The 25,164-nt window shown below is 34.8% G+C and overlaps 1 protein-coding gene across 4 annotated transcripts in view; it reads right to left on the bottom strand.

The window, feature by feature from the left end:
- The window catches only part of LOC118196119 (uncharacterized), a 326,905-nt gene that overhangs the window by 61,086 nt on the left and 240,655 nt on the right, over positions 1-25,164 (bottom strand). For all 4 annotated transcript variants that reach the window (XM_085808355.1, XM_085808356.1, XM_085808357.1 and 1 more), the window contains one exon: positions 1,377-1,527. In XM_085808355.1, the coding sequence (XP_085664481.1) occupies positions 1,377-1,527 (151 nt within the window). The remainder of the gene's footprint in view (positions 1-1,376; positions 1,528-25,164) is intronic.

Raw genomic sequence — 25,164 nt, 5'->3', positions numbered from 1 at the left:
CTATCTGTTGTATCAAAAATTCCAACAATGTTTAGCATTATTTTAAATCATAAGCCAGGTGGATACAGAGCTCAATGTCACGCCCACTGTCGTCTGCAATTTATGGAAACAGTGTCAGGACACTGGATCCTTATCAAAATACTTGGATCCACAACGACGAATAGGGATTGCTATTTGTCACTTTCAGTTCGGCGACACAGGACTACTACAGATTTACAGCTCTCACGTGAGCTGCATGCTGCCACTGAAAACCGAGTTTCACGGTCTACAGTTGCCCAAAGGCTTCATGCCTAGAGCCAGATTTTGACTTGATAAGGCCCTAAGCTATTTGAGGTATGGGGCCCTTTATAAGTCTGTTATAATTTATTTTAATACTATTTATACTATATTTTAATTTTTTTGGGGAGCCCCCAAGAAAGTGGGGCCCTAAGCTATAGCTTGTGTAGCTTATACATAAATCCGGCCCTGTGTATGCCAAAACACCCGTTGTTTGAGTCTCACGCACTGCAGCACACAAGAGAACGCGTTTAGCCTGATGCAGACAACATGGGTCTTGGACCAGACTTCAGTGGAGCACCGTGCTTTCCACAGATGAGTCGAGATTCACCCTGGGCACTGATTCTTGGAGTATCTGTGATCTGGAGAAAGTCTGGTACACGAGACCATCTCTCTCCCTCATAAAGGAAAAGGATTATTACGGTGGTAGTGGTAGAATGGTTTGAGGCAAGCATTATGTTGGACGGACGCATACCTCTGCATGTGTTTGAAAAAAGACTCTATGACTGCTAGAAAGGAGGTATAGAAAGGTGATCTTGGAGGCCTATATTCGGCGTTTCAGGGACGCAGCTGTTCCTAGATCCCTGTTAATGGACACCAACGCTCGTACACATAGGGTTCAGCTGATCGACAATTACTTGGAAAGTGAGGATATTCGCCGCATGGATTGGCCAGCTACATATTCTGACCTTAACCCTTTACAGTATAATTGGCAGGCTCTAGGGACGGCGGCAATACATAACTGCCTGGATGAAAGAGTGAGATCGACTGCCACCAGGAATGCTCAACTGCCTCCTGTCCAGTATGCCGTCACCCTGCGTGACCAGTTTGGCTGTGAAAAAGAAGCATACCCCATATTAGACTCATTTTTATTTCGATATCAGAAAACGCATTTTGGACATCCCTGCACTATGAGCTTTACTGATAATTTGCGTACATAAAATGACTTTTGAATGGTATATCTCTTTCTCTGTTACAGATTCATATTCATACCAAATTTTATTAAAATCTGTCCATTAGTGTTTCAGAAATTCGACATAATGCACAAGTTCTCCTAATTTTGCACACAAGTGTAAGGGAAATTCATAGTTCTTACTTACCCTGGAGTATCATCTTGAACAGTCTGAAGCTCACTGGTTGACCACGACTTTTTGGAAGCATCTGAAACGACTGTTGTCCCTTCTCTTTTGACTCTACGCCGGAAGATTTTGCGGACAACACGAAACGGATGAAAACGCTTCCATTTAGCCTCTGAAATATACCAAATGCAAGCAATTAACAAACTAATGTATGGCATAAGCAAAATGTTTACGGAAGCTGATTAACTTAAAAGTTAAAATTACATCAGTTACGCTTATCTACATTTAAATGAAAATGTACTACTTGCTAACTTTCCGAATTAAAAATCGACATACTAATGAGGAATTTAGTTTATTTCACATATAAAAAGCAAACCGACGCTTTTACAGTATTTACCCCTGTTGTTAATACAATGAAAAAGCTAAGTTAGAGATCTGACCACGTAGATAAAACACAGTAACACAACACATAATTTAAACATTTCCACAGAAGAATTTAAATACAATTTGAAATAAATTTGGAGAATAAAAGCCATGTAATTACAAACCTTCACATATTTATATAATAATAGAACTAACAACTGCCGAAAACCCATGAACATTTCTGTGGAATTCTATCAGGACAATTTCAGTTACTTGCCCGCAGGTTTTTCTACAATAGATAGACAATAAAATTCTGATACACAGATTTGATAAAAATTTTCAATTTTTTTCCCTCTGATTTTTAAACATTTCCTTAAATTAAGTTTTATTACTAAAAAAGGAAGAAAGAATACAGTGCTTCCATAAAATGATTCCGCTAAATGAATACTTTTTTTACTTATTTTTTAAATACAAATCTAATACTTCCACAGCAGATCTAGATTTCAGGAAGCAAAACACATCACAGTTTTAACTTTAGAATTATTGTGAAATGAGGAACTGAATTATTTTTATTTCTATATTTAAAGATGGGAATTACAACAATTATGAACCAAAGTTCACTTTGCTCATTACTATGCAAACAAAAATATTTCATAAAACCGAAAAGTCGAGGTACGCATATATGTATGCTTGTACAACGTACATTAATACACATACGTATGCAACACAACCTACATTAATACACATACGTATACACACATGTGCAACGTACATTAGTACACATACATATGCATACGTAAGTGTATATCAACACAGGGTCTTCTTCAGAATCCTTAAATCGATAGAGTTTTATTCCAAATCTACGCCAAACTAAGATTGTTTGCTTAATTTTAAACTACTTCCCCAAATTTTAATTAACCACATTATTCTAAACATGAAGCAACATAGAGTTTATGCGTGTGTAAGTCAAGAGAAGTCACACTTCGTACTGATGACAAAAGCTTACATTTGTTACTAAAATTAGTCTTCAAGTTAAAAATCCATTATGGTTAAGCGTGACCATCATGGGCAATCTCCGTAATGTCCATGGCAGTCTGTTAAAGTTTGTTAAATTTCTCATTTAACAGACTTTCTGCAGGTTTCAGTACGTTTTCTCAGAAACGGATGCTTAAAGACACCTTTAACATGTAAGATGTTGAGAGAGCTCTAACAGTATCCTTATTCTGAGATGACAATATTATTAGAGCTCGTCGACCATCACTGATTGAAGCATGCAGGTGATAGAGGTGTATGAAAAAAACTTCCATGAAACAGTCTGAAGAAGACGTTCTAAAATGATTTTTTTCAGACATGGTGAAAATCAGAAGTGCATGTAATAAATACTTTCAGTGATAGAATTTATTATTTTGTTTAAGTTTCATATATACCCCTTGAAAATATGTGCTAGGAATGCAAATGTGGTAGTTATTCGTAAGTTAGGTATTGGGGTAAGTAAGAGAATGTATGCATAAAGCGGACCCACTGAGCTTAGGTGATTGAGGTCGCAGATGCCAGCACCAAGTCAAAAGGCGATACTTAAACTGAGTTATGGGCCTCTATGCTGAGAAGCATCGCATGTACGAGTACTCCTGGCGATGTATTTGTTTTGTGCAAAAAATGGCGTTTGATGAGCACAGCACGACCATTATGGCCTTGTAAGTTTAGAAAAATGTCTAATGAAAATGTGCGACATGTTGACATAGGTACTACATGTGGATAACACTTTGTTTCATCGGAAAATCTTTCAATGGCATTAACTTTTTGTTTCCTTCGAAGAAGACGACGAAAAAGTGACAACCGACAAGTAGTATGAAATTATGAGAAAATTTCGCATCTGTACCGGTTTTACGTAGTAACAGACAACAAATAATCCAGAAAATAGGTGTTACTGCAAACATATCTGAAGCTACACATCAACGGTTACTGATACAAAATTTGAATACGCATCGAGTCTGAAAACACAGTATCTCTAACATGGTGACAAAATCCAAAGAAACGAAAGCGGCATGCGATCTGATAGTAACTACTGGCACACACTTCGAATAGCTTAACAAAGTATTACAAATGAACAGCAGTGCTTCTTTTACTATTCGCATAGGAAGTTGGCAAATTCCCCCCCCCCCCCACAAAAAAAAAATTAAAATAAATAAATAAATAAATAAAATTCCACAAATATAGCACCACAATAGGAAGACACAACCATGCTAGAGGCGTTTTGTAGTTTTTTAATACCAAGTGCGCTATTCATATATTAGCTCAACTTTGAGTCAATAAACCGTAGGTGTTGTTAGTGGACAAAGCTCCCGCCCACAGGTCACTTCTGGTTTCCAAATTCCATAACAAGAATTCTTGTCCTTCAAACACGCGCTTCCTTAACCTAGCAACATGTGGCTTATTGCTAGGTTGAGCGATGCTTCGACTTAATGGTCTCTTTTTTTTAAGAGCAGATTAATTGAAAAAGGTAGCGTGGGCTATACTGAATATCTCATAGAATGAGCTTTAAAAGTACTCTGAAGTTCTTTACGAGTGCTGCCAGAAATGCATTGCTGCAAAAGACTCGTACTTCGAAGAATGAATAAGAATGTATGGATCTTACTACAGGTATGTGTACATATATATAAATAGCAGAATTCAAAATCTTTTTGGCCTGCCTTTCTTTTTTTATACTGCTCTGATATTAATAATTATATCTGATGTAGAAGCTATAAGAGAAAATAAAGATGATGTTTCAAATTATCCTTGGAATTTGCTAGCTATTGCATAACTACATATAGGTTACATTAATATATTACGGAAAAGGTAATCGAAACTTTAAATGTACTAAAGGTTTGCAAAATCTGAAATCATTAATTATGGAAACAAATGGTTTAATAATATTAATCAAAAACTACGTAATAATACGCATTCGAAATAAAGAGAAACAGCGAACGTTAACTATAAAACCAGGTAAAAAGATTTCCGTTTGATCGCACACCACAGTTTTAGATACACAATCGTCAACAAATATAAATAATCCCATATTAAAATTATAAGCAACAAAATGTTAATAAACTCAATAACTTGTAAGAACAAAGTTCAGTATACCTGTAGAGTCATTAGGATCTTTTTTTTTTCTTTTTCGAAAGCCGGAAAGATGAAAAATTAACAACGCCTTCGCCGGGAATCGAACCACGGACCTCTGGAATACCGGCCCAGCGTGCTACTGTTACACCACGAAGGCACGATAGGGAAGTGGGAGAAATACCTTATATACCATGGTAATTAAAGTGTTAGGGAGGTGAAAATTATACAAGAAGAAATGCCAACTAATTTGAATAAAGAGACAATTATGGATAAAGTTTCCTTTACCTCATAGGAACTGTTATTCCTACAGACATGGAAGATTTACATGTAATGAAATTCCTTAAAACTCATTACTGCGGTCAGAGGTAAATGCTAAAACTATTTGAAATATTGTGCACATAAGTTTAATTAACGTCAAAAAAGGAAAAAAAAAAAAAAAAAAAAAGTGAAAGAAGCTGATATTTACTCAAGGATTAATATATATTAATAAAATAAGTAAAAGACTGAAAACTTTTGTCAGCACATATCGCATTTAAGATTCCACACCCCACATACAAAACAACTCACAGACTTTTTTTCCCTTCTTTCTAATCAAATGGCCGGATCCTTGCAACTTAATGTATTCTTCGGAAATGCCTAAACCCACCAGTCGTTTAGCCATCTATACTCATGTCCATAAATTAAGGATAATGCAAAATCAGGCAAAGGAAGAGTTAGAAGCAAAACCTATTTGACTTATTTGTAAAGGTTATTTATTAAAGAAAAGGTAAAGAGCAAAAAAAGATGCTATATGTTTGATATTATTAAAAAAATAACGATTTTTATTCCCTGGAGCAAATTAAAAAAAAAAAAACTATTTACAAAAAAACAATATTACATGGTTGGTATGATTGTTAATACATTGTATGTCTCCCAGACGATGCAATACAGTCCGTACAACGCCTAGGCATGCCGAGTATCAAATTATCGATCTGATCTTGGGGGATATTACACCACTCAAAAAGCAATGCTCTCCGAAGTTCCGGTAGACATGTTGGAGGAGGTTAAGGGGCTGCAACTCGTGGTCAAGCATGTCCCACACGTGCTCTACTGGATTCAAGTCCGGTGAGAATGCTGGCCAGTCCATACGGGTGATATCCTCTGATTGAAGGCATTCGCTTACGATGTTTGCACGGTGAGGACGGGCGTTGTCATCCATAAACACAAATTGTGCGCCCATGGCGCCCCGAAGCAAACGTACATGTTGTTCCAGAATGACGTCCCGATAGATTTGGCTTGTCATGGTTCCAATTTGAACATGCAGGTCAGCTCTGGAACCCAGAATAATTCCACCCCAAACGAGCACTCCTGCACCACCGTAACGGTGTCGTTCAATGATGTTTTCTTGGTAGTAACGGGTACCTGGAGCTCTCCATATAAACGTCCGGAGAGAATCAGACTGCAAGCTAAACCTGGACTCGTCGGAAAACATCACACAAGCCCACTGTTGCGGTGTCCACGATGCATGCTCTCTACTCCAGGCTAACCGCAGGCGACAGTGAGTTGCAGTAAGTGGAACGCATCTGACAGGTCTACGAGTATATAGACCAATCTGCCCTAAGCGTCTGTACACGGTCTGCCTTGAAATTGTCGTACCAGTGGCTGAAGAGAGCTGACGAGACAGGTCTGAGGCTGTGCTCCGCCTGTTTCTTTTGGCAGTAACTACCAAATACCGGTCCTCATTCGGCGTTGTAACTCTGGGGCGACCTGTGCTGTAACGTCTACTCACATTACCATCATCTTGAAATCGTTGCCAAAGCCAGGAGATGACATTCTGGGCAATTCCAAGTTCGTTAGATACTTCCAGTTGGGTACGCCCACATTCCAGACGGCCGATAATTCTACCACTTAAAAAATCATCCAAATGCGTCCTTTGTGTCAAACCTAATCGGTTATTGCACTGAAATGCTTATAAAGCGCCTGCGAACAATTTTCCTTCTTTGCCTGTATTCCTTATATATCACTCTCTTACACTCTCGTCATTGTGACGTACCGTCGGTGTCATCTGGTTACTTCCTGAAATTTGCATATGATTCTTGATGATGTGTGTAGTGATTTTACAGGAGATATATTTATTTTAGAGTTCGATTTCCGCGTGACTCCGAATTATCCTTAATTTATGGACATGAGTGTAATTATAGAAAGGTTTGAACGAAATGCACGACAAAGAGCGACGATATTACACCCGGCGAAGAAGGAGGAGAACACAGAAACAACCAACCTTACATGGATTTCGAATCCTCAACTTTGGAATTCAGATTCGTAACCAGGCTCCACTACTAGACCATCCAGGGTGACAATTCTTTCATTTAAATAAATAGTAAATGACTACAAAATTTGGTGCTCGATTTGTAAATAAAACGCCAGCAGTTATATCTGAAAGTAGGCAGGTTTCTTCATATATGATATATGACCTGGTCACTATCATTTTCTACAGTGTCTTTCCAATGCTTTACAAGCTTGCAGATTCCTTTTTCATGGAAAGTGCATACATTTTCTGCAAAGAGAGCTGTAATGTGGTTTTTGACAGCTTCCGTGGAATTAAACTTTTTTTCAGTCGAATTACTTTGCAGAGAGTGGACAAGTGAAAATCTAACGCAAGGTCTGAAGATAGTATACTCATTCATGTAAACAAATATGACAACACAATTTCATGCCCGATTTGTAAATAAAACATAGGCAGTCATATCTGAAAGAAAACAATCTTCATATATGATATATGAAATATTCACCGTGATTTTCTACAGTGCTTCCAATGTTTCACTAGTTTGGGCATTCGCTTTTCAAGGAAAGTGCGCGGTTTTTCTGCAAAGAAAGCCGTGACGTGGTTTTTGACAGCTCCCGTGGAATCAAACTTCTCGCCATTCGAACTATTTTAAAGAGACGGGGCAGATGAAAATCTGAGGCAGGAAGGTCTGAAAATACGAATACTGTGCTCCACTTTCTATTTAAAAACCTTAAATTCTTTCAGCTTAAATTGGGTAATACGCGGCCTAGTGCTGTTATGATGGAGAACGACGTCCTTTTCAGTGTCCAAAAGCGGACATCTTTGGTGAATTTTGACTCTGTGTTCTGTGAGTTATTCACAGTACTGTTGTTTGCCGCGATTGTTTCGTCCAGTGGGAGAAGTTCGAAGAAAATTATTCTTAGGCTGTTTTTTAGGAAAACGCGAGCATTTCTTCATTAGACGAAGGTCCAGCCTATTCTCTTTCATTAAACTATGCCATATCCATGTATCGAACTTGGAAATTAATCCAAGTTTTTATAAACGGCGAAAACCATATGAATTGTTAAATAAGCCTTTCAGCAATCTCCTAAATAGTAATCCTTTGGTTAATTTTATCTAAAGCACACATAACGTCATCCTTTTATCCGGCAAAGTTGTCCAAAAACGAGCCTATTATTTAAGTTAAAAGACATTGTTAATAAATTAGTTTTACACAGTGCCAAGAGTACATTCCAAATACACGCCTAAATTCTTCATTAAGTGGTTCCAACGCGCCCGCATTTTTCGGAAATAGCGAATCCATCATTCATTTAACCGAATCATACAAATGAGCCGCTGCAGTAAATTCATATAACATAATATGGAGCAAATGTACTAACTTCTCATTCTCCATTTTGATAAACTTCTCTCACGCACAAATCGACTTAACTCAATGCCTCTAAAATCAATCGTCTTGTTCTTAAATTATCATGGTCATGAAATAAGCATCAGTATTGCCCTGTGGCCCCCAGGTTACGTTTCCTTTGCCTATGAAAATCCAGCACAATTTTTTTTAATTTAACTCTTATATTGCGTTTTTATACAATGCATTTATATATAATGCTTGTATAACGTATTTATACATACACAAATACACACACTTGCACGCATACATACATATATACATACTCAGCTCTTTTCCACAGATGCACAAAACTCCGACAGAAGACAGCATAATTTATTACTAATTATAATTATTACATTACTGGAGTCTATTGCAAAATAAAGGAGTGACAATCAGTGTTAAGCTCGAACAAGTACGTTTAGACAAAACAAATAACTACAATCGATGTTAAAAGATTGAAGAATGAAATGTAATTAAAATTACACTTACTTCGATTTTAAATTAGAATGTCTAACTAAAATACAAATACGGATGCTTTTTTTCACGGCCTACTGAAAAGACTGCCCGAAATGGTTTTAAAATATGTAGTAATTGCGGCTTATTAGACCAAACTTAACTGTATACCAGGGGTGGCCATAGCGCGGGTCGCAGGCGAGTGATGCGGTTCATGCAAATAAAATATGTGTATGAAATATGATAAATTTAAAAATGCTCAACGAAGAAAAGAAATTAAATTTTTCATTTCTTTCTACAGAGTTAGCAGACATTCTTTCCATTTGAAAGCAGTTTCACAACACCCCTGGTCTATAATCTTCGTGGCAGGGCAACTACACTATATGATATTCACACTGTGCAGCCAACCACGTGATGTTCACACTGTGCAGCACATTCTAATCTTCTAAACATTGATTTGTACAATGCTGAATATATAATCAAGTTAAACTCTTAGGCATTCTAGTGTACATGCTTCATTCCCCCCCCTATACCTTTCATATTTCTGGGTACGATCATTTCAGTATCCAGAATTCGTATTTCAGTATACGCCATCGTACTCATTGTAACGCATCAGTCAATGAGAATAGAATAAATAATTTCCCTCCTCTCCTCTAATTAGTTTCCTTAATTTCTCAATACTGTATACAAATGTTGGAGTACATAAAAACACAGCAGATTTTTATTTAGTACCTCATGACATCTAATTCCAAGCAAGAAAATGATTATTTTTCTATCATTATAATACGAAAACATTTTCCTCCTACATTATTATTTCATACCATACTTGCGATTTCAATACAAGTGCATATGCCATATTTTATTTAATCACTTTATAAGGTATTTATCCCTCCTTCTTAGCGAGCCTTCGTGATGTAGTGGTCTGCACGATCAGCGCGTAATTGAGAGGTCCGCGGTTCGATTCCCAGCGAAGGCGTTGCTAATTTTTCATCTAGCTTGCTTCCAAAAATACCTAATGTCTCTACAACTTGACATACATATAGTAACGATTCCAATTTCCCACCACGAAATATGTGGGAGAACTGTGGGGTTATTTTAAATAATATTTATATTGGTTTGAACTTTTCGTTTCTAAACATACATAAAACTTATTTTAAGTTTTATCTCCTTTGTTGAGACGAGAAAATTACTTTGAAAGCAGCATACAAACGAAACAGAATCATTCCTAAAAGCTGATTGTAGAAATATGCATTCGAAGCACGTTCTCCTATATATGTGTGTCGCATCAAAAAGTTATAAGACTATTACTCTTTCATCTCATGTTTGTGCGATTAATGTAACAGACAGAACTGTGCGGGCTTATATGCATCTCTCTCTCTCTCTCTCTCGTGTCCTCACGTCAGTTCGTTCTGCTTATATGATGAGAAAGCATGTAAGACAACTGGAAAAAGAACTTGTTCAAAATCCCATATGAAATTTTTTGATGATGTTATTTATATTAGTGCATTGTAGGAAGCGTACATAATTTAATACGTCAGCGGTCTAAAAACAAATAATTTAGAAAGCGGAATTACCTTTTTTTTAAGCAAATGAACGCTTCAAACTGAAGTCATAAAATGGTTCTAAATTACGAAAATTAGAAAAATACTTATGTTAGCATACTTTGTTTTCGTTAAAACAGTACACTAACAATCGACAGTACATTAATAATTTAATAAAAATATTTTCTAGAAAAAAATTATGAAAACAAATTTTTCAGTTTTATGAGCTCCCTCTTAATCTTCACCTGTTTAAAAGGAAAACGGCCAAAGGCAAGAGATGCTGTTATAAAGGGTTTTAAGGGGAAGGGATTCGAACTTAACCATGGAGGTAGGAAATATTATTCCTACCTCCATCAACTAGTCGGGGGATTAACTGGGAAAACGATGAAAACGCAGTATATCATAATCATGTCAAAAAGCTGCCTGCAACCAAACCAAGGAGACGAACTTGTAAAGCCATTATGCTTTCTGAAGCAAGAAACCTGAGAAATCCGCAGTACCTTCGTTGGGATTTGAAGTCCAGACCTTCCGATGCTAACAAAGTGCTTTCCAATCGCACCACATAGGCTCACGCTAAACAGACAGAAAAGCCTTACGAGCTTTTAAGTGTTCCAGAGCTCTTAACTGTTTGCTTGCATAACTAAACAATATTTGCAAACGTTTAGCAATTATCATTTAGGGCTACTTAACAGATAAGATAAATCGGAAATGTAAATAGTTATTTGTTCGAACTAATGCACTTCATATAATTTTACTTTTATACTTTTTTTTATAGAGGGCAGATTTATTCCCATTGCATGCATTACCGAGAGAATACCTCACTTAACAGAAATAAATTTTTATGTTTTAAGTTTAAGAGTTGCGTAAATCTTCTAAGAGTCTTTATAACCGGCTAGTGATCTGAAATTTTTCTTAGAAGTCATGTTTCCCAAAGATATCATAAGCATGCCCTAGTTCAGTTACTCATTTCAAATCATTCAGTCTTAATTCAGAAATCATATTAATGCAACTGGTTTTCATCCAAACGTGTTCGGGATGCAACGCGTTGTTTAACACGAGTTGCAGAAAAATACATTCAAATTACTGCTGGTGACGAAAGCCCAATGAAAGTACAGATACATGCTTTCGAAAATTTCGCAGCATTAAATCTAAATTAAATAGACCTGGAAATGCTCCTTTCAGCCAATTCAAATTGAAATATACTGGATGAGTCACGAATTGATGAAAGGCATGCAAATGTCTTTTGACTTAATGAATGTATAACGAAATAATAATAGTACCTTTAATAATCTTATATAATATCTTTAATATATTTTATCGCAAGATTTTAGAAACAAGCAGACGTAAACTTTTATTAAATTTTAACTTTGTATAAACTATAGTTAAATACTTCGGCAACTTGACAAATTACCATATCCCGTTTACAACGGAAAACTAAAACTAGAACATAATGGAGTTTTCTAATTACAAATAAAATGCATTTTACGAACGTGTAAATTATTGCCGCCTAAAAAACTTGTTATTCTATGAAGTCACTACACATAACCCCACTACCTACTCACAGTACAGGTAGGTGTCTAGGGCTACATATCTGAACGCCCACTCTCTGAAACATTCTGTTATTACTCGTATTTTTTCGTTACACTTTAATCCTACACACAGAGCTTACGAATGGCTTTATAACCGGTTGTGTATTTTTATTTCTCTTGCCGATTAGGAATCAAGCGTGACAAGATTAAAATCAGAACTTTCTTAAGCGTGGGATGCTTTGTAGCTGAGACTACAGCTGAAAGCAAGATCTAGCTTGATCACAAAATGGGATAGTAAATACTGAGAATGTAGAGCGAATACGATTTAGTCAAGGACGACAATTTTAATTCCTCAAAAATGCCAGAACTCTTTTTCACAAACTTCAGTTAACTTTGTTTTCGCTACAGAAAATATGAAACGGAGGATGCAGCAAAAATTCAAATAAATAAATAAATAAATAAAAATAAATAAATAAATAAATTAAAATCACTCAATTTCTGAGCGAATGTACAGCATCCTGTGATTTATATTCTCTCCTCACAAGAATTTTAAGATAGTTTCTTTATCATTTATATTACTCTTCCACAAAATTGTAATTTAATAATACTTGACTCACCATAACGACATTATTCAAACAAATGAATACTGATATTTTCCAAAATAGCATCACAAGATTTTTACACGCTTCTTGTTTTCCTCCGTATAATTCACTGAAATTTTATTTTCAGTATTAAACGTTCGTTACAAAATAATTTGAATTAGTATACTATTTAATTTAGTATGTACAAGTTGTAGAATGTTTCTGGGAATAATCAGGTATACAAATGTAGGTAAGGGAATATCAGAGTGAAATATATATAAGTACAGTAAGCGTAGCAAAAGAAAAGTTTTAAAAGAATGCATAGATAGTACCTTAGTAGAGTTGCAATTACGACTGATGGCGCAAAACCATAAAATGCTAATAATATGGAATATCATAAACTTATGGTTTCATGGTCTAGGTAAATTAAGTTAATCCTCTGGATACCTGCACTGCATCTGGAGTTCTTTTTATAAGATTGGTTACTTAAAGTTGCGAACTATTGCTAGTATTATCCTGAGTTCGATTTCAAGTGGCATATATCAAGCTGGCTGCTTAAGTGCGTTCGCGATTTCTTCCGTTTCAATTCAAATATCAGGTGATTTTTTATAGAAAATCCTCCCTAAAAGCATCTCTAAGCAGATAAGCCAACATGTACATTGCCACAGCCAAAACTGCATTTTTCATTGTCGAATTTACAAACTTCGGGAAGCAATAAGAAATGATCATTGTACTTTAGGTAACAAATCTACATAAAAAGAACAACAGATGGAGTACAGGTATCCAGAGGAGCAGCTTAATTTACCTAGAACATGAACCATAAGTTTATGGTAATCCATATTATTAGCATTTTATGATTTTGCGGCATCAGTCGGAATTATAACTCTACTAAGGTACCATCTATACATTCTTTTGAAACTTTTCCTTTGCTACGCTTACTTAATTCTAAGGTCAGATTCCGATGCAGTTCTGGAACTGTTTAGATTTACGACGAGGAAGAAATGAATGTGCCACAGGCAAGTTCTCCAGTCATAGTCATAAGTTCGTAGTACTTTTTGCCGACAAACAGTTTTTATCTCTATGCCACCGTACCTATCATTCTCTTACTTAACCCTCTAATTACGCAGTTTGACTGTATTTGATTTTCCTGAAAAAAAGACTTCAATTGAAATTTTATTCAGTTGAATTGTAGTTCACTTAGAATTTTATTTGATTTATTTATTTGATTATTTCGATAATCATACAGCACATTTATAAACTCAGGAGATTTTTTTTCTCAGTACATTGTATTATTTGTTAAATATTTATAAAAAAATCTGATTTCAATACGTATACATTTGCCACTTATTCGTTTCATGTATTTTACGGCCTAAGATTAGATTAACCCAAATACGAAATAGTAAACTGCCATTAACTGTCACAAATACGATTAGCATCTTAAAACTCCGATTAAATAAGATTAGCGTCATTACTAGTAAAAATTGTATGTCTAAAAAAAAAAAAAAACATCAGTAAATGATACAAAAGAAGTTACCGAACCATCAGCAAAACAATAAATAAGAAATGATATAGGAAGTTAAGAAGCAAAGAAAATGGGATATGAGCAATTATTGCATTGAACGGTAATTAGTTGACCGGTGCGACAAGTTAATCTACGACATAGATTCACAATTTTGACTATTGACCGAAAAATCTGCATTTATTCTTTACCTTAATACATTCAAGTTCATGGATTTTAATCACAACTAGGATGTGATTTTTGATATGAATAATTAAAAATACAGAAAGAGATTAGCTGTGAGAGAAAAAACAGCTTCTGACAGTGAAATACTTCGAAAGAACAGTGAAATACTTCGAAAGAACAGTGAAATACAGAAAAAACAGTGAAATACTTCGAAAGGAAATCCTGCTGTAATAGTGTTTAGGTGGAAAGAAAAAATAATCTATTTATAATGATAATCTGATTTTTGGTAAAAAGAAAAATATTCATCTTCATTTGATTTAAAAATTAACATAGGTATTACTGGATACTGTCATATGTGACTTACACTGAAAACTTATGGACTTTTACAGCCATCTGAAGTTGTAAAAACTTGGAAAACCAATCCATGACTTCACCATATGTGGACATGTGATTTACCGATACGCTACAAACCCAGCAATGAGCTTCGGATAATTTATATTTGAAATTATAACTAGTACTTGAACATATATTTCTTCCCCCTCTCTTTGAGCGTTACTGGCAAGCGAATTTAGTCGGATCGGAATGCATGCTTAAAATTCCTCCTCCCAGCCTGTTGATCAGGATATATTTGGCCAAATAGCACACAGATGAGGTCTTTTCCAATGCTTTCAAATAGTCTAGCATCACTTAAAAAGCTTGGTCTTCGAATGATAAATTTGAAAAAGAACCTAATTTTTATGCGAAAAGATGTCTATCGCTGAACTATCATCTCGTTTGTATAAATGGATTACATTATAGCTTTCGGTGGCTGTCTGCCTCGGAAGGTCCCTTCGTAGCATGCGTTTTAAGAGAAACTCGCTCATATTTACGTTACACGTGGAGAAATAAGAAAACACCCAGGCAGGCATCTTTTCTTGCTGATATACAAATATCAATGTTTAGCGGTCTCATCCGTTCAGTATTGCTGAACTCTCAGAACTATATAATCTAGAAATCAATATCGAATAAACTTTCTCCGGAGTGAAGACTCACACTTCAGCATTTTCTCTTTTACGCGCTACACTGAATGGATTAACTACATTGAATACATTCTTCATAAAAATCCTTTACCGAACATAAATCATTAAAAGAATTAATCACAAATATTTCCACAGCCTCCATGGAATCAAAAATTCAAATTCGCAGTTTCTAGAGGAACATTAAAATCAGTTTTTAAATTTCCCTTAAAATGAAGTTTATCCACATCGGAAATACGTGAAGGCACTTTGATTCTACATAGTGGAAATGGGATGTTAGATTGAATTGTTTGGATTACGGTAAAGCAGGCGAGGGCTATCTGTCCAAGGGGAAGGGATGGCTTCGTGGAGATCTTTCTAAAGAAATCTGGCTCGTATTCAGATACACATGGGAAAAATCACAAAACCTCTGTATAACCTAAACGTATCATCTGGGAATCTTTCATCAGGATTTGATCCTAAGTTAAACCATCCGCATTCGGAGGTTTTACTGCTCAACCACAGGTGGGCCAGAGGAAATGGAATGTAATAAAAACGTAAAAATAAATCAAATAAATTGATTTATTAATGATCAAAATCGGTAGGCAGGTAATCCGATTACGTTAATGCAATTTGCTTAAGGAGAAGCAGAATTACTCAACACAATCGCCAAAAAATTACAAATATTAAGATAACATTCCTATATTGCGCTCAAGGATAGGGAATACATACAAAACGCTATGCATAAGGTCTATCTTTAATTTATCATTTAAAAACAATTTTCATGGAAATAAACTAGCAAAAATAAAATTAATTTTAAAAAAAGGAGAGGTTAAAAAGAAGTTTAAAATCCAATAACTGAATCAGATGTGATCACGTATTTACCAATTATCGGTAAATTTGAATTACACTGAAAAATAATAGAAGCCCAACCTCTCTTTGGAGTAGGCTCTGGCAACGATTGTTCGATGTATATGGACAAGACAACTACAACAACATTGAAAACTAATATAAACAAATACGATTACCTATATTTTGTTTTCCCTACTACTCACCTTTCCACGCTAACCGAACCTTAACTACATTAAAAAGAAACTTTAAGATTAAATATTATAAAAAGAGCTTGCAAATTAAACATCTGGAGGAAACCCATTCCTTATGCGTTGAAATAAAGTTCATTCCAAGTACCTAATAGCTCCCCAAGCGGCTGACCTGTAAAATAGATTAACACTGGTAGTTCGGTCTGGGATTTGAATTCCAGCGAAGACACTGTTTGCATGGGCGTTTTCACGGTTCTCTTCATGTGCAACGTGTATAGGAGCCACTTTTCCTTAGCAAGTCTTCCACGAAGGCATCCCTCTCCTTAGGCAGATAGCCCCCGAGTGCTTTCCCAAAATCAAAATAAACCAAAAAAAATCAATACCTAACTATTCCTTGAAACGCAGGTGAGTAAAAGGTTCGCCTTTTAAAATAAAGATGAAGTTACTATTCAGTCAACTACTAGTCAACTACTAAAAGGCAGTGCTTTTAAGACTGCATAGGAAAAAACTGGTACTCTTCTGTCATCGGTACCGGATTCAGAAATGCATGCATGCATATGTGTTCATGTACACATGTACGTATTGTATGTATAGAACCCCACATATACGCGCATACATATACTTTTGTCTTCAGTCCCGATAACAGAAGAGTACCCAAAAATTGTACCATAGTAAACGAAAAGAGGATTTCTAATTGAAGAAAGTTATTTGGAAAACTGCTAATTAGAATTCTATATGAAACTTTATAGTTGAATTCATATGAATCTTTAAAGTAGCAAAGACCTTTTTGTCATGTTTTAGTTACGCATGCAGTTTTTCGCATTAAATTATTAGCAGGCGTCATTTAATCGAAGAAAATTCTAAAGGATTAATTTTTTTTTAACCGCAGTTTTTCTTAAATATTTTTATGTTAGATTGACTGGTACTGGAATCGTGCTTTGTAGAGTAAATTTTTTTTTTCTGTTTGTTTCTCGTATATATACTGTATTCACGAAAGTCATTACCTGGCATTTATTTTGGCATCAGTTGGTCTTATACTGTTGATCAGTTGGCTTATACTGTTATATCAGTTGGCTTTCGATTGCAAAAATGTTTTAAATGATGCAAATATCGGCGTTTTTACATGAAGAAATCAATTTTGTAAAAAATTACAGACTGAGTTTCGCTCTGTCTATTACGATTTTATTGATACGGTTATTGTATTAATTTAGCTATTTTTAAATAGAATTAATTAAATTTTTTTATATTACCGTGCAATGCAGCACGAGACTTATTTGAAGAGAAAGCTACGTCGAAAAAATTAAATATACAGGAGCACGCACATTTAATAAATAGATATCTAGTAATTCTACGTTTTTGCTTTTCGGAAAAATCGAGAAAATACCAGAATATTCTTGTGCTGATTAAAAAGCTTATAAAAGCGGGAGGAAAACATATCAATTCAGTTGTTTAACTTATTGCTGTTATTGACTGTAGCGAATTCGCGGTGAAATTGGTTTAGCTTTCTCTGTTTTGAATTAAGTTCTGTTGAACGTTTTAGCAGTTTAAAATATAACTACTGTGAGATATTGCAATACTGTAAGAATATCTGATGAAAATTAAGCATTTTGTTTCATTTGTTATGATAATACTAAATTTTATTCACTTTTCGTCGGACTTGCGCATTCAATTTATTACGAACCCGTACGCCACGCAACAATATGTTTCCCCCGGTTCCTACGTTTAGGAAAATTTTAAACTTATTACAGAAAATCCAGATGTTCGATTCTTGTACGATAAAAATTGATCGAAATATTTAATCTTGAAATTTAGAATGTTTGATGTCATTTTCAGTCTGGTTTGACAGATCGGTTAATAAATAAATTACAATCATTCGAAGTTGATCAAAACCCTTTAAATGCCATTCAGTGATATTCTTTTGCGAATTACTAACGTGTAATATTCTTTAATTTATAATTTTGTTACAACTGATACGCTGAAAAATATTTTCACACAAGTAATTTATAAGTTTTCAAACGCTATAACTATGTCACTAATTATCTCATGAAGTCTTATTACTCTAGGATCATAACCTAATATCATTCAAGTTAATACTGAAGCTTGTCAATAATTTCTAGAACACTAATTCTATAATATTATCTGAATAAGATTTCCCTTTAAAAAAATTAAACAAATAGATAGTTTTCACAACAATCTCAAGAAAAATACTCGTTACTTAATTTTATTAACTTCATAAACCTTTTCATAAACCGACATTTTGTTTTTAGTTATGTACAAATAGAAAACATTCTCTCTTCAGTTTATGTACGGTGCGTAAACATGATGTCCAAAATTTAGAATGAAATATTTCGGTCACTTTTAGAAGTAGGGAGGGTCACAATTTTCTTGCATTTTACTTTTTATAATGAAGATAAAGGTTTCCTACATACAGTCGTTACACACCCCCTTTTCGCGAATTCAGCATTCGCGGCTTACAAAAGAGGGAAAAGGTTCTTTTGAGTTGTAAAATGCACGCCAAGTAATAAACAGCTTATAAACTAAATGGAAAACACAGCCACTGAAAACGTTTGGTTTCATTTGGTATGTATTACGGCAATGTCTCGAGGGCTACCTGCCTAAGGGGAGGGATGCCTTTGTGGAGGACATTCTAAGGGAAACTGGCTCGTATACACGTTACACGTGGGGAAAACGACAAAAAAAAAAAAAAAAAAAAACGCCTCGCAGCCAGCCCGTTCGCGGGATTCGAACTTCGGACCAAACTACTAACGTTCAGCGACTTTACCGCTCGGCCGCTGGTGGGCCGCACAGCCACTGAAACGAATTAAGCGCTATATTTCTACAGTAAATACGACTATATCCACATGCATGAGACTTTCTTAACGGAAGCAGAGACCGAGCGGTAAATCGCTGAACACAGGTAGTTCGACCTGAGTTCGGCTGCATGGGCGTTTTCGTGGTTTTTCCTATGTGTAATGCCGATTCCAGGCAGTTTTCCGTAGAAGATTCTCAACGAAAGCAACCCTCCCCTTAGGCAGATAGCCCTTGTGGTATGCCATATTCACAGTCTCCCTGTTCTCATTAACGGCAATCTAACCCAGCTCTCGCACTTCAGAATTTTTTTGCTATGATGTCTTATGCATAGCAAGCAAAAATTCTGGAGTGTAAATTGCGTATCATTGTATCATCAAAAAACTATATGAACTGATAATAGCATACAACATATTTTACTGATAATCTCTTACTATGCCAGATTTATCAAACTTCACCGAATTTATTACATGGATATCCTGTTCTACTTCGCGTTCGCTGCTTCTCCTAAACCAAATTACCCCCAGATTCGGGGTACTGCAGCACAAACATAGAAAGGAGAAGTGTATAAAAGTTAAATTTCCTAAATTTTATAAAACTGATCTTTTTTAATTTAAAGATGCCAAAAAATGAATATTTGTGCCATTTAAAATATTTTAATGACTGGAAGTGTATGTTAATAGCCAAAGGTTGCGGAAAAAAGGACCGGGTATGAAATTTTATGGACACGGTAAAGTTTGCTGTAATATATTAGGAGGTTTTGAAAAATTACTGTATTTAAGATAATTTTTCTTTTAAATTAGTTCTATCAGAGGGATTTTACTGCATTTCAGTGAAGCTTGTCTTATCAACCTCGCTTTGAAAATTTGAAATCTCTACGTAGATTTCAACGTAACTTAAGAGAAGATCTACTAGTTTCAGTATTCTCCTGTATACCCGACATTTTTAAGTCTCAAGATTCATCAGAAGATTGAGGGCGATTTTTCTCCACACGGTTGCCAAATCCACGCACAAGTAAAACACTGAGTAAAAAGTATATTAGAGCCGGTTTTGCACGTTTTCTTCCTGTTCTCATAAATGGCAATTAACGAATCAACTAACAGAATGCTATTCTTTTTCCTTTTTTTGCCCCATTTTTTACACCTGAATATGATAAATGATATTGTTTATGTAAAACAATGGAATAAAGGAGCAATAATTGAAAAAGAGAGAACAAAACACGAATCGTGAGCAACTAATTCACTTTTATGCTTTCGTCGATTCTTCAATTAGTTGGAAGACTGCAAGATAATTTTCTACGCATAAACTCGAGACTGACTGCAACTTTGTCGCACTAACAACTGATACGCGACATTTATGTTTACATTTGACTAATGAAATGTTATTTAATTTACAGCTTTCCTTTCTGCCACAAGGTTTCCTAATTTCAGAATTTATATGGATTAGAATAGCAATCAGTTTTACTATAAAGTTAGATGATTTATGAATAGCTGTGTTTAAGATTTTTTCCAGCTAACCGCTGCTGAGTTGCTGAGTAAAGTATCTTGGCATCTCGAACTGAAGACATTAATAGCTCACTAGCCTCTACTAATTCCAGATTAATTTCTTGAACTGAAAGCAACTCTGAAAGAAGCTTGTGTTTTCAGTCAGGTCCAGCTGAGTGGTACCTTGTGTTTCTATATTTCAGTTTAACCCCTCAAGAATGGTAAGGTAGAATAACTTTAAAGTGATTTTACTTCAGAGTTTGCTTGTTTAGAGCTAGAAATTCAGGTGATGATAATCAATCTTCCAGAACATAAATAACATATTATTTTTATTGAAATTGAGCTAGCTAATTTGATTTGGAACACAAGAAAAGCGTTACAGAGGTAGGTGTGAAAGGTGATTTAAAATTTTCCTGAATATAACACAATGAACGTACACTGCTGGCCATTAAAATTGAAGCACCAGGAAGGAATGATCTCACGAAAGTCAAAATCACATGAAAGGCAGATGAAGTTGGGATATGCAAATAATTAGTATTTCAGCGCATTTAGACGACGCAGGAGGGAGATACGGCATCTGAAGCACTGCATTAGAGAAAAAAAAATAGTCATGTAGTGGATTTCTCATTCGGAAAGTGATTTGTAAGCTTGGAGTTTGCTCAGAATATCGTGTTATGCCTCGAGTAAGAAGAGGAAATGCTTACCAGCAAGTTTTGAAATTCGATAGAGGCAGGATTGTTGCCTATCGAAAGTGTAGATTATGGTTCCGTGATATCGCCGGTCGCACTGGTCGACATCCAACCACTGTCATGCGAATATGGAATCAATGGATTACTGAGGTTCAAACTGTATGGCATGCAGGATCTCAACGCCCTCCCAATGACTAACGCCCGAGAGGACAGACATATTGTGAGGTCAGCCCTGCAAAACCGGACAACCACATCACGGACTATTAGTCAGGAAATAGGCATATTTGCAGCACACCTTCTACGGTGCGACAAAGCTTCATCTTCCTCTCATCTTTCAAGATTTATATTCATACAGCGCATGAACTTCTATTTACGTTTCAATCATGCTAACATTGTTGAGGATGCTTAAAATACCTCTTAGGTTATTCCAATATTTCTGTTTCACAGGGATGTAAAAGAAGTTCTTTCTGAATTTGAAGATAAGTAATTTCGTAAAAATTTAATATAATACTGTTTCTTCAGTAAAGTCACTCTTTTGACTGAAATATAAGTAGAGTAAATGGAGAAAATACACGCTCTATTTTATTCTGTGCTAACTCACTTATGTGTGTGTGCGTGTGTACGTAAAAGCAAAGAGTACGTAAGTAAGAGTACGTAAAAGCAAGAAAACGTTCAGCTCTTTCAAGTGCAGTGATTTTTTTAGGCTGCAACCAAAAATATTTGGCATACTCCATGATTCTCCACCATCTTTTTCTCGTATCTTATTCCAGTATATTATCCGGTTCTTTTCCTCGTATCTTATTATAATCGTATTATTATTCTTATCATTTTAGTCATTTAATAGTAGCTGAAACTGGCAAAAGAGCTTCTGCTTTCATTAATTTTTCGCTTCAATTTGCTTTGCCTTAGTTCTTCAATTTCACTGAAGTTCCCACGAAATACAACCGCTTTGTAAAATCTTTCTGTGGATTACCTATTATTAGCATTACATGTGGTCATTACCAATACGGGGGCGAACTACGCACTTTACTGACAATATTAATGCTGAATACCGCACTGATTAGAGGTAATTTAAATTCAGATAAAAATTTAAAGCCATAATATATGTTTTTATGATTCTGGCAGTTAGTGTTTTTAGTGATTTGACTTTAATAACAGATATCAGCAATTGCACTTCTCTTAAAACAGACGGCAGTGAACGATCTGCAGTTAACTTTACTAAGAATACAAATAAAATCTCTTCAAGCATTACAAATATGCTTAAAGATATCATACAGGGACAATTCTGCAAGGCAAGGACTTACATGAGAGATTGAAGAAAGCTGGGTGTTAAGTGATTTTTCTTTCTCCTAATTTAAAATAATATAACTTCATTGGACTATTGTGTATAAGTAAAAAACTAAAGACTTACAAATGCTTCACGGGAGACAGCCAGTAAACGTAATTATACTAATTGCAATTTTCCAGAGAAGCATATTTCCTTTAACGGAGGTGAGTTAAAAAATAAAACTTCCAAGACAAAATATGTGAAATCCTATAAACCAGTTTCACACAATGACACCATTCCAGAGCGTGGCAACACGTTTCCTTTTTCGTAGTTTCACTGCAGCGAAAGTATAAAGCTGAAAAAATAATGCTTTTTCACTCTCGTTAAATTACCTGATTTATTTATTTATGTTTTTGAACTATTGAACAGGGAAAGGGAAACATTGAATAAAATTAATGGGATTCATATAGTAAAGAAGAGCAAGTATTGCTCACCTATAAAATTAATTTTAGATACATATTTTAAATTCATTTTCTATTCATATTAATATCGTAGTTGTTGTGTTAACTGTACTGTAACGTACTAATTGAGTTGATCATCATGTATACTACATCACTATTAAACTTGTGCAAAATGAAATTTATGGAATAATTTCTAATAGTTAAACAGAATGAAGTTTTTGAATAACATTCGTAAAATTAGCAAACTGCTTGTACAATTTAGTTAGAAATTTTATAGTACTTTGCGCTTGATAAACTATTTGTTTTCTTACTCAAAGACTGAAAAACTCAGATCGGAATTTGAAAATATATAATATATGTGCAAGCTCCTATTAAAAACACCGAAGTTTCTGATATTAAATAATTGCAATAATTTTATCAGCTTTTCTCGAAATATGTTGCATGTTTTGTCTATAATAACATGCGTTTGTTATTTCCCATAATCTCAATCCCCCCTTTTTTTTGTTTCACTTCAGAAAATTTTAGAGATGATTTTTTAATCTGGCTGCAATTATAAAATAACATCAATATTAGTTCTAACATTTGCTGTCAACCGTTTAAAAAACAAACTTTATATTCAACTTCTTCAAATTTAACGCATACCGTTAAAAAATATACTCCTCATTGGCAATTTTATATTGCAGAAGATAGTGAAAACTTTTATTAAGAATAAAATTTTCCATTAAAATTCCTCTTTCTTACGCTATATATTAAAGTGGTTAAAAATTACAATTTGATCAAAATGAAGGTACCCTTTTAACTTTCACACTTTCTTGCAAACATTTGTTTGTAAATCTGAATTTAGTATTAATTTGAATTATGCACACATATAGCTTACGTTATCTATAATTTAGATACGGTAATCGATAAGCTAAATGCAGTAAAAAAAATAATGCAACTAATACAAAATTTATATTTCACATATTTTAAAAAAAGATATTTTGAAATACAAATTTTAAAACTTTATATGAAGTTTACTATAAACTAATAGCTTTGGGTGACGGGAAGATGTCCACAAATATATTTTCATACAAACCTCCATTTCAGAATTATAATGCATGATGACGATGTGAAATGATGGAATTAATGTGATACGAAAAATAACAAATCAAGTAATAATTAAAATTAGGTAGCTCATACAGATCTGGAAGATTTCTTCTGCTCTCACATTAACTTTCACGAATACCGGCAATTCTGTGATGAAAGAATACTAAACTGCCAGACTTGAACGTTATTTCCTTAATCCCCTAATTACATTTAGCCAGAGATAACAAAAATAAAATAAACTTCCTTTCAAACAATGTTACAAAGGAAGCCACTTTACCCATCGCCGATAGTTTATGAAGTTATGAATTAGAATTAGGATTCTGTCATCACGCAACAAAGGTAGTTTTGAAGATCGAACAAACTTACGTGCTGACTGACAAAAAGCTTACAGCAAATTCAGAGTGGTGTCGTGAGGACAAAAGCAAACAGTCTCATACGGACGAAAATTGCACAAATAACACAACGCAGGTGTATTCCTTTCATAAAATGTACTTAAAGTACTATAATTTCTTAGTCAAAGCCTTCGATGCGAAAAAATGAATAGATATATGAATAAGCTTGGGGCTGGGAGATGGGGGGAATACCATATGAAATCGAGAGAAACTCGGATAGAGGAAACAAATAGGCTCAAAACACATATATTTTTATTATTATTTTTTACGGTTAAAATCATAGAATAAGAAATTTGATTTTTAATTGATTCAAAGGCTAATTCAAAGTAAGATTTTTCTACACATTTTTCAACCACAAAGAAAAATGGAATTCTACAATGGTTCATATTAACTAATTAAGCTACTGACGCTATTTATTTCTCTTGCTGCAAAGTAACTGCATAGGTAAAAGGAGGATTTTCTGAGGAGAAAATTGAGATCGCTGAATGTATGTTGGTTGCTCGACCCGGGCACAAACTCGGGCGAACGGGCTAGCTGCATGGTAGTTTTTCTCATGTGGTAATGCGAATACCAGCCAATACACCTCAGAAAGTCCTCCATGAAGGCCTCACAAGCTTATGCACATTGCTGTTCTTTGCGCTGCGGTATCTAAACAACCTAACTTAAGGAGAAAATAGAGAATAT

The sequence above is a fragment of the Stegodyphus dumicola genome, chromosome X1 (assembly GCF_044657685.1).
Source record: "Stegodyphus dumicola isolate Sdum_Otavi_A_Nest chromosome X1, ASM4465768v1".
NCBI classification, from domain to species: domain Eukaryota; kingdom Metazoa; phylum Arthropoda; class Arachnida; order Araneae; family Eresidae; genus Stegodyphus; species Stegodyphus dumicola.
Note: the sequence above shows the minus strand (reverse complement) of the source record. Positions and strands in the feature narration are given on the sequence as shown.